The sequence below is a fragment of the Manduca sexta genome, chromosome 20 (assembly GCF_014839805.1).
Source record: "Manduca sexta isolate Smith_Timp_Sample1 chromosome 20, JHU_Msex_v1.0, whole genome shotgun sequence".
In the NCBI taxonomy this organism is placed as follows: Eukaryota; Metazoa; Arthropoda; class Insecta; order Lepidoptera; family Sphingidae; genus Manduca; species Manduca sexta.
Window position 1 is genome coordinate 4,946,475 of NC_051134.1, and position 11,244 is coordinate 4,957,718.

Here is an 11,244-nt window from a genome sequence, read left to right on the forward strand (position 1 = left end):
GGGCCTCTTCTACTACTGGGAGGAAGAAGGCCTCAGTCCACCACGCTAGCCTAGTTCGGTTTGGTAGACTTCACACACCCTTAAAATTCGTCCAGAGAACTTAGGTATGCAGGTTTCCTCACGATATTTTCCTTCACCGTTAAAGCAAGCGATAATTCAAAAAAAAAAAATACACACATATTTTTTAGAAATGTTTAAGGTGTGTGCCTTTACGTTTTGATTCTGCGGATATTCAGTTATTATTCAGTCCGTTCCACACCCAACTAGGCTATCGCCTACCATCAATAAGGAGGGGGATATTTATTTATCGCAATGAAAAAGAAATATGTATGCATTACGCAATAGTTATTGATCTAATTCTGTCACTATTTAGCAATTTAAAAGCTTACATACCAACCTAGGTATAGGAATTAATATTAATTGAAATCATTTGCATTGGATATAGTTGACCACTCCATACACACCATACATCATATATACCAAGTTAAAATAGTTATCCACAACCAGATATCACACTATCACACATTCCCTTCATATGAGAGCTCAACATAAACTGGTCCTTGCAGATTCAGTAATAAACTAGCGTAACGGTTTGAATGAATATTTCAAAAGACGGGCCGGCCTTCGTTGAAGTTGAATTATACACGAGGTAGGCCTGGATCGATGGCACTGGCACGAAATGCCGCTCCTTGTTCTCCTGTATGGCACGCGAAATCAGGGGACTGGCGGGGTTGCCAGGTGATAACTTCCTGGAGTTTAGGGGATTTTTTGTAAATGATTTTCCTGGTATTATAAATTCGAATATTTGTGAAGATGTTATTCTTGGACTTCGAGTCGCCCTTGCAGAGTAAGTGTGGAAAATAAACAAGGTTTTCCGTCGAATAGGAACTTATATTTTAATAGAGTTAACAAGTTAGACAACCGTATTAGACTAGCACACATTGCTTAGTAACAGTACATTGTTATTTTATTCCAAATACAATAATTCAAAAAGATACATACTATTACGCGGCCAGTTTAGATAACATTATAAAATAAGGCTTTGTATTTGTCTATGCAAACCTCAACAGTTATGGCGTATAAAGATTTATTAGGAGTGTATTACATAGTATTTATTTCAGATAAAATGTCGATTTCTGTAGGACTGATTTTTTTATCTTTATGGAGCTTTGTCGTATATTCGACTATGTCTCTCTATACGTACGGGAAAAGATATTTATGGAAACGAAAATATGAATAAAATCTAAAATGCTAATAAATAAAGGTACGTATCATAATAGTACATTTATTGTTCTTTAAATTTGTTTTGATTTCAAATAAAATCAGTTTCTTATCTAAATACACCAACTTGAATATCTTATTATAAACAAATAACAGATTTGATCCGCAGTTTCGATCGTTTATTTCATTTGAGTTTTAAAATAAATTACTCGCAATACGCTGTATGGATCCATATAAAACAAAGTCCCTTTTTTGTCTGTCTGTATGTTATCGATTTTCTCAAAATTGAACGGATTTTTATGAAGTTTCGTATGGAGATAGTTGACCTTGGGAAGGTGATAGACTACATTCTATCCCGGGAAAATATATAGCGGGACTTTGATCCCGGAATACTCCTTCACGCAAGCGAAGCCGCGAGCAAAAGCTAGTAGTTATAAACAGAATTAACGTTTAGCGTACGTTAAAATAGACAGGCGAGTAAATAATACGGCCTGTGAAGATAACCAGTGATCTAAAGTATTCGAAATAAATAGACACGTAATACAATTTGGTTTGGTTTTATTAGGTAGTTTGGCTTGGAATAGTTCAATAACTCCTAAATGCGGATTTGGAAACGGTAAAATATTTAGGCAATCTTATAGGTTAAGAGTTGGGACGTAGTTTGCTGGATTTATATTGTTTTTATTTCCATAAAGGAAGCCAATCTACCAAACTAGTGATAATTTGTAAGGGTGGAAGGCTGGAAAGACCTTTTTCGGTTCCTGGATTTGGGCAATTTGTGTGGACTTCTTCAGGATTGGGTTATTTTGGGAGTTGATGTCAGTATAATCCAAATCAATAGCTGTGCGAGGGTTTAATGGTGATGACTTATCAGCATTTATTTGTCTATCTACTGCAATAAAAACATACTCATGCCCGTTTCGAAATTTGGAGTTCGAACGAATCTGCTGATTCAGTATTAAGCAGTGTATAAATATGTATTCTATGCCTCACAAATTACGTCAGTTTTTGAGTGCTTTATCTGCGTTATTCTGGCTATAAGTGTGCGTCAGCCTTTAAGTTCAGGTTTATTAATACAAAATCTTTATCTCTTTCATTAAATATACTTAAAAAAGAAGGCGGAAATACCACCGCAAACATATTTAATGTCTCAACATTTATTTGTTAACTAATAAAAGTATACAGAGTCAGTATATTCGTATGTAGCATAAATCTTTCTAAAAGTCGTGAATTCAACTTCTGTTGTTGAAAGCATTAATTGACTTCATTTTTCACGATTGGTCGACGTCATACCCGGAGATCCGGTCTTGAACAAATTACCGCAAACTATTAAAGAGTGTTGTTACGAATGTAGGAAACTCCTGGCTTACAGACCACATAATTTCAACTACATTAGGAGAATTAATTGGTGCTATGAGTGGACAAGTGTATTTAAAATATCTTTAAAATTTGGGATTATTTTATGATACCTTGCAACCTTACGAACTACAGGTTGTCCCATAAAACACGGCATTCTATAATGATTTCCGTAAATAATAATGTTTTGGTAAATTTTAATGAAAATGTTGGATGTTTTACCAATAACTGACAGCAAGTGTCATGCCTCTTACTCTGTAATTATAATTTGAAGTAATAAAAGTGAAATTTATTAAATAAAAACACAATATTGTATATACTATAATAATAATTTCAAATTGCGGTCGCATTGGGCACGAACTAATTTTCATTCTACTCCACTATTAGACATATGTAATCAGTTCGAACTATTACTGCATTACCACTTTTCTTTACTCCAAACATTCTAGAATGAAACAATACATCACATTATTGGAATATTTTATGTTGTGACATAAACGATTATTTGATGATTATAAACTATCAAGATAACACCAAAATTACTTAACAGGTTAAGAAACCCAATATCTTTGTTGGTAACTGATTTATTTAAACAAGATACTGATAACAGCGGTCCTTCTAAACTATTTCGCAATGGAAATAAACTCGCCGCCACGAGGGATGCGCGTGTATGACAAAACTGCTACTGATATTGTATTGAGGGCAAATCAGTTTTAGCTCAGCGGATATTTTTCACAAGAAAGGTCGGCATTAATTTTTATCCGTGGTGCTTTACAACTGGCTTTATCTAGTTGTAAACGTCCCTATCATTATCATCATCAGCCGCAGAATGTCCACTGCTGAACATGGGCCTCCCCCAAATATTTTCAGATCGACCTATTGTAAGCGGCCCGCATCCAGCGACCTTTTGTGACTTTTAGATTTAAATTTAGACTTGAGATTAAAATGTCTCCTTTTTTTTTGTCTCCCGCTTTGCTATGTAGGGAAGTGGACAATTAATATTTCCAACTCCTCCTTATCTTTCTATTTGAGTAATTTCGTTGCGGGATAATGACAAATTAATGTTCCCTGGGACTCGCTGAGCTTCACTACTCGGTGTCATAAAATACGTGTCACTGCTGATCCTGGCTTACAGGAATTAGTGGTGTGAGGGCGGGAAAGTTTCTAAAGGAGTCGGCATTCTGGACTATTTGACATCAATTAATTTGAAATAGTATTTGCAGTACATAAACACTCACATCCCGAAACTGTGCGACTCCAGCCTCACCCAGCTCGTACATCGAGACGTAAGCTGCCTCCGGCTGCACGAACAGCTGGCACAGGACCATCTCCTCGCTCCGGAACATGGCGCCCATCTTGTACGCGGGATCTGTAAAGGGACATGAGTTAGATCCAGAGATAATAAAGAAATTAAAATAAGTAAAAACCAAGAAACCTTTTTCATATATTTTTTTATGAAAATTATATTTGTTTATGTCAGGACTGTGATTAATCAATCGTTCTTCTTTCAAAGAGAAAAAAATTACAATGTCGAATATTCGCCTGAAATCATAATATATTGTGGCATACCGTGTGAAAAATCTGTATTCGGACCATATATTTAATAATTCTATTGGAGTTTGCAGTTCAATAACTCTTTAGGTAGACTGGGATAATCGTCTTTTTATATACGTTTCTGCACTGCAGTTCTGAAGCATGAATAACCTTAATCGATCGAAATGATTAAAAAATTGCGGAGAAAGGTAGCTTTCGATGCATTTGGAACAGTTAATCAAATCACTTTGATCCCACAATATTTTCGCAATGCCTATTCTCAATTATAAATATCGTAGATCAAGGTGAGTGAATTCCATAATGACTCAGCCATTGGTTGCCAATATGCAGAAATTCCCTACGACTTTCATCAGGTTATGTCTACCTCGCAGACTGCCATATGGTGAATACTCTAAAGAAATATAAATAAAACGCGACGTAATATTAAAATTCTTTCAACATCACGACGGATTGTCAGGCCAGACTAAACGACATCCCACGCAGTTGGACGCGGCGTCCCAGACACAATGCAGGAATCCGACGTCGGGACTCGGGACGCATGCGTTCAATGACAATCGGAAAACTTTATGAACTGATTAAATACGTTTATTGTGAACTTGGTCCTGGTACGTGATCGTGGTTTGGGAGATATTGGGCGGTTAGTTGGAAATTACAATACTAAAAAGTTAAACTAACGCGATAACAAATAATTTAGGGATGAAGAAGTTAAAATATAATTTATTTTAATACATGATTATAATCAATATTATCTAAAATTTGCTTTAAGGTACTTTACTTTTATGTTTTGTACGCCTACCTTGGTAAAGCATGTCGAACTATTTTTTTTTTGTTACATCCATTTGCATTTCCATTGTATAGTGATCTACACATGTTTCAAAACTAAATGCATCTCGTATCTTGAAGGAAAAGCCAAGCTGAGTCTCAAGAAGAGTAAATAAAGATGCGTCAATCAATTCCTTCGTTATATATCAGAATTATCATTTAATGTTTTCAACCTACACCGCGTAGTTCACTAGCGAAGTACCATCAAAATAAGGCTTCGACCCACTGGATTTGATTGAAAATATTCTGTCAAAAATATGTGTTTATTCCAATTTTGTTGACAACTCGGTCCGTGTTCAAAACATGGACCGAGTTGCACTAACAGTTAGGGCCAAACTAGAAATCGAACATACAACTAAAATTTCTTAGTCCTTTCAATGCGTACTCATTTGGACACTGGATCAATGAGACATACCAATATATGGACGATACCAATGCTTGAATAAACGAGTTTGTACTGCAGATGAAAGTAATTCAGTTAGTTGGTGAAGGCAACGTACTTGGTTGAAACTGGTTTGAAGATAGAGTCATAACGAGACGAATAGCTCGCCTGATAAGTGACACGATTTCCGATGACTATCGCATCATCATTCTTTATGAATTTATCGTTCGCTTTAACGGTGAAGGAAAACATCGTGAGGAAACCTGCACATCTGAGAAGTTTTCTATATGAATTTCGAAGCTGTGTGAAGTCTACCAATCCGCACTAGGCCAGCGTGGTGGACTAAGGCCTAATGCCTCCCAGTAGTAGAGGAGGCCCGTGCTCAGCAGTTGGCAAGTATATAATACAGGGCTGATATTATTATTATTATTATATAGCATCATCATTAAGCGGCGATAGCCTAGTTGGGTGTGGAACGGATTGCCAAGACGAATGTCTGCAGGTTCAAATCCCAAGGGCACACCTCTGACTTTTCTAAAATCATGTGTGTATTCTTTGTGAATTTCGCGTTCGCTTTAACGGTGAAGGAAAACATCGTGGGGAAACCTGCACATCTGAGAAGTTCTCTATAGGAATTTCGAAGGTCGTGTGAAGTTTACCAATCCGCACTAGGCCAGCGTGGTGGACTAAGGCCTAATCCCTCTCAGTAGTAGAGGAGGCCCTTGCTCAGCAGTGGGCAAATACAGGGCTGATATTATTATTATTAAAGCATCATCACGTCTTTTAATTCCCAAGTACCACATATTACTGACCTCGTCATCCTGGATCATTAGAAGTTTTACATTAAACACTATGTTCTATGATTCGGATTATACAACTGTATGTTAATGCTTAGAAGCAAAATAAATTGGTGCTTTTACCTACCAAATCGAAGTTTCGCTACGAGTGACTTACCAGCTCATTGTCATCTTTTGACTCATTTTACCTATAAAGTTGTAGGTAAGGCATACGCCGTTGGCAATGTATGAATCATCTGTATACGTGTTTACGTTTAAGTGGGATTTTTTAATTTCCAGACTGTAGGTTAGTATAAGCAGTCATAGGTATGCTAGGTACAATTTTGGGGCGAAGGTCAACCATTTATAGGTATGTCTACTAGGATTTTGGAGGGAAGGTAATCGGTAAAGGCCTTTAGCCAGCTCGGCTGCAATTTGCAAGTACTGTGATAATTACAATTTAAGGTGTTTTTTTTAAGGCAAAGTGACCTTGCACCTGATGGGAAGCAGAATAGGGTTCAGATAGTTTGGACAGACTTTGATGCTTGAAAATACAGGCATATTTTGACCTTGTCCTCTAGAAAATAATATTTTCTAATAACTATTCGAACCATAGATGTGAAATAAAAAACGACTTGATTGCCTCGGTGGCATAATTGTACTGCATGCGCGTTACGACAACGCTCTGTGGTCCTGGGTTCGAAACCCGGGTCGGGCAAAGTGATATTTAGGATTTTTCTGCTCAGTATCATCCCGGAGTATAGAATTTGTGCCCACTATGGCGATAGGCCTGCACCCTATCACATCATGGGACGAAACACACTTGGCGAAAAGTTGGTGCCCTGGTTGCGCGATGGTGGTTTGGTGGATAAATGCGTGAGGTTCAGTCTGTGTGTATGTAAAACAAAAGATTTGGCACATAAAATTTAAAATGGAATCCATTAACGCCATTTTTGTTTTAGTTCGATGACCTATACTTTTATGATTCTAATTAGCAATAGATCATTACGAAGCGATATAAAGATTAATTACAAGTAGTTTTTCTTTTTTTTTTAAGTCAGGCCTAATACGTTTCATTTATCAGCCGTCCAGATGACTTACTAACATAAATTATAGAAGACGTCTCATTGGCACAAAGAATAGCAAATATTTGTTCCAATTAGACCAATATGGAATTTTAAATTGGCAGACATATTAACGAAGCGTTGTGTTCTCATAAACGATAAAAATAGTGAGAAATATTGTTTAAAAGTCGTAGTTTATGTATTGTGTATAATAATTATTACTCTGGGTCATAATTCAGATATTTCGTGTTTTACTGATAAAAGCGACATATGCATCGAGAATTTGTATAATTCTCGCACGATTTTCGACTTATCACGAGCAGCTAATGTTGATTACGAACTAAAATAAGGCACCGCACAAATAGGCAACTTATTACCGAGACACTGAAGGTAGGTACACTATTATGTTGACAACGTTCGCGCTATAACTAAAATGTTTACGTTGTCATTATATTTTATTGCTGTCTTGCCAATAGTCGATATAAATCAGAATTTTTGACTAACATAACAACCCACAAATAGGAAATTTTGAATTTTCTTTTATCCCATTCAAATGTACGCTTGCGCAACTTTTGAAGTCTGTGGTATAACAATTTGGTAAAGCCATAATCTTGTTTAACATCAACCACTATTGGAATCTTCTCGACGCAATTCTTGTGAGATTGGTCTCCATACCGAATGCACGCCCTTGCACGGAATATTTGCTGCGGCTCTAGGCACACAGTGTGTATAATACTACTTGGTTTTAATTACACTTTGAGGTCTATTACGGCTTCTGAATATTTCGTGACCTTCTCTCTTCCGCCCATCCTAAGAGAGTTGCTTTCCTTTTCCCCCAGATAGACCCCTCCAACTGTCCCCTGGTAATGCACTGATGACATTTATGCACATTTTAAAACAAAGTTTACTCAAAATCTACTGAACGGATTTTTATGAAATTTGCTATAGGCATAGTTTAAGGCCTTGGGAAAGTTACTTTCTTTACCGGGAAAATATATAGCCGGACTTTCATCTCGGAAAAATCCTTTCGACGGGTGAAGCCGCGAGCAAAAGCTAGTTAATGATAAAATATTTGTTGACAACGCAGTACAAAGCGTTAAGTAGTAGGTACCTACAAATTCCAGTATGAAATCTAGAAGGAAAACTGCAAATCAAGTGCTCAATTGTAATGATAAAATACAATTGAATAACAAACAAGACATGTATGTTTATTGCATCATTGGACGAATCCTTCAACTCTTAATGGCTTTAGGTGAAACGTGTCGCTAAGTTAGATTCTTTAGGGCAGTTAAATTTTGGTTTAAAAATAGACAAAATGTTTATGGCAACGTACTACAAAAATATGTTTACAAAAACAAACACACATCACGGCTTAATCCCTGAAGAAGAAGACAGATGTGCTACTAAGGAAATAAAATTAAAAAATCTCAATTGTTATTAGAGAGTAAAACCACAGTTGAAACTTTATTTCATTAAAAATACGTCTTTATAATTTTGGTATCGTTTTTGTAGAAATTTGTTAAGATCTAAAAATATTACGATTGAAAAATCAGCTCTGAATCTAGCATTGACCATGACATACCCCAATAGGGTAATATTTTTAAAGACTCATTCGAAATATTATATTTCGTAGAAATATCTTTAAATTGATTGATTTCCATTCATACTTTAAATACCGATTCAGAAGTATTCAGGTAAAGTAATTACACTGGATAAGCTTTCAAAGCCGTTACAATAGATTGAACATGTATTTACTTCAAGTGTACAAGCGTAAACATTTTGTTGTTATAGCTTATTCTTATTTTGTGTGGGTACAACTAAATAATTCATCAGGGATCAATTGGCCAATATTGTTTTTACTGAATAATATTGCATCATAGCAGTACGTCAGATATTGATGAGATAATTTATTGATCATTGCCAGTATGCGAACAATAAGATTTGCATGTTTATAACCAAATAAATGACGCGAAGAAGCGGCGATGGCCTAGTTGGTTGTGGAACGGATTGCCGCGACGAATGTCCGCATGTTCAAATCCAAGGGTACACACCTCTGATTTAAAAAAAAAAAATAAGTATGTGTGTATTCTTTGTGAAATATCGCTTGCTTTAACGGTGAATGAAAACATCGTGAGAAAACCCGCATACCTGAGAAGTTCTCTATAGGAATTTCGAGGGTGTGTGAAGTCTACCAATCCGCACTAGGCCAGCGTGGTGGACAAGGCCTAATCCCTCTCAGTAGTAGAGGAGGCCCGTGCCCAACAGTGGGACAGTATATAATACTTATAGGGCTGATATTATAAATGACGTGAGGAGTAAGAGAGTTTAAAAGTAAGCACAACTATCCATAAATATTGCTACATTAATATATGTACAATGTGTCCGTTTCGATAAAAAAAAAAAAAAAACAGCAGTGGCAAAACGTACATACAACCAGATTCCTTCCGGATTTCCTTTTAGGTTTAGGTTACTAAACAAAATATTTAATAAGTCAATTATAAATTGAGATAATACTAGGCTATGAACAATAATAGTAGTTTAATAATGATCCGCTGTCTTCATTTTTGTTTTTCGTCAAATTGACTGCGTTATGTTAACTGAGAAAAAATATTTGATGACTTGGGTTCCCTTTTGAAATTAACCCTGCGCCCCTGATAAACAGTACCTAATAACTATGAAAATGATGATTTTGGAGGTTGAAGTTATAAAGAATAGATGCTGCACATTGCTGTGGATCCTGGGACATAAGATGTTACGTCTCATGTCCAACAACAATTAAACTACCCGCAATTAGATAACGGGTGAAGTGTCCACGATAATAAATGTTGAAGAGAAACTATTACATAGCAATGTTTTAACAACCGCCTCTTAGTACAGGATTTTGAATAAATTAAAAACGCTACAAGGCTATATTTAATAGCTAAGTAAATTAATTGTAAAGTACAAATGTGTCAAAAGAGCGCAATAAATGCCGATAAACGCGAATCCAATTTTGGAAATCTGATGATATCTTAAACATAAAGTTTAAAAATATTCCTGTTGACCAAAACTGATTTGATGATTAATTTTGTTAGTTAAAGATCATCAAAAGAACAGACTAACTTTTATTCCAAAGATTACCTTCATACGTCACCTAACAAACTTCAACCTGTCGTCGAGACATTCATTCATAGGTCTAATATCCTAGCATTCACGCTGTCCCTCGTCTCTAAAACTTATACATTAAATCCATGATAAATTTATTGCATTTCGTTTAAACCAACACTAGCCCTAAACACATAAATCGTCGCAATTATCATTATCTGTAGTTAATTCGTGTTTAATTTGGTGAGATATGCGCGAACGGACTGATGACGCGACCACAGACCCAATTCCCAGGCAGACTTGCATCAAGACGACGTTAGGTATTGTATTTTTATATCTGGAAACCTTCCAAATAGTACTCTCAGTGGTTTATCAAAAATTATTAGTTAGATACCCATTGATGCTCGCGGTATGCCCAACGCCCATCTGTCGCGGACAAGCGCGACAAAAATATGTTTATTTCTGTGCATATCTATTTTTGTATTGCTCCAATATTATGTTGATTGTCGTTGCATGGTCTAATTATCATTTTGTTATGTAAACGTAACGTTAAAATTTAAACACGACTTGATAAAGTCCGTTAAATAAATTGTCGGTTCGCGACCTCTACGATAATACTACTCACTTGGAAATTCAAAAGTTTGTTTACGATGTGAAAAAACACATAATTCACTTTACATTCGTGTTGTAGTTGCGTATGAATATTGACGGACGCGCGACACGAACACTCGCCTTGTGTGATACGCGGGTACTGGCAGGCGAGGGCTTTAGCTGTGGGTTGCCAGACGATACGCGACTATTTCTGGCACACATACTAGACAAATTACGAATTATGGGGTAATTAAAATTTCGTCTGCATCTTTATAGTTACTTTTCAGTTAAAAGATTTTGCTTAGTGTCTGTTGCAATATTTAAGTTTGTGATGAAGGTTGGCGCTGTTTTTATAGTCTTTAGAATTACCAAGACTTTAATTAATGTTTTATTG

General features: G+C 36.1%; 1 protein-coding gene across 2 annotated transcripts in view; it reads right to left on the reverse strand.

Annotated features, from left to right (window-relative positions):
• LOC115445738 (V-type proton ATPase 116 kDa subunit a1) overlaps positions 1 to 11,028 on the reverse strand; it is a 43,068-nt gene extending 32,040 nt beyond the window's left edge. The window contains exons 1-2 of one of the 2 annotated variants that reach the window (XM_030172129.2): positions 10,654 to 10,672; positions 3,816 to 3,946 (exon numbers count right to left, since the gene is read on the reverse strand). In XM_030172129.2, the coding sequence (XP_030027989.2) occupies positions 3,816 to 3,946; positions 10,654 to 10,657 (135 nt within the window). In that variant the 5' untranslated portion in view covers positions 10,658 to 10,672. Of the gene's footprint in view, positions 1 to 3,815; positions 3,947 to 10,653; positions 10,673 to 10,884 lie in introns of those variants that run through there. The other variant, XM_030172130.2, reaches the window with a different exon arrangement.
• Between the last annotated feature and the right edge of the window lie 216 nt (positions 11,029 to 11,244).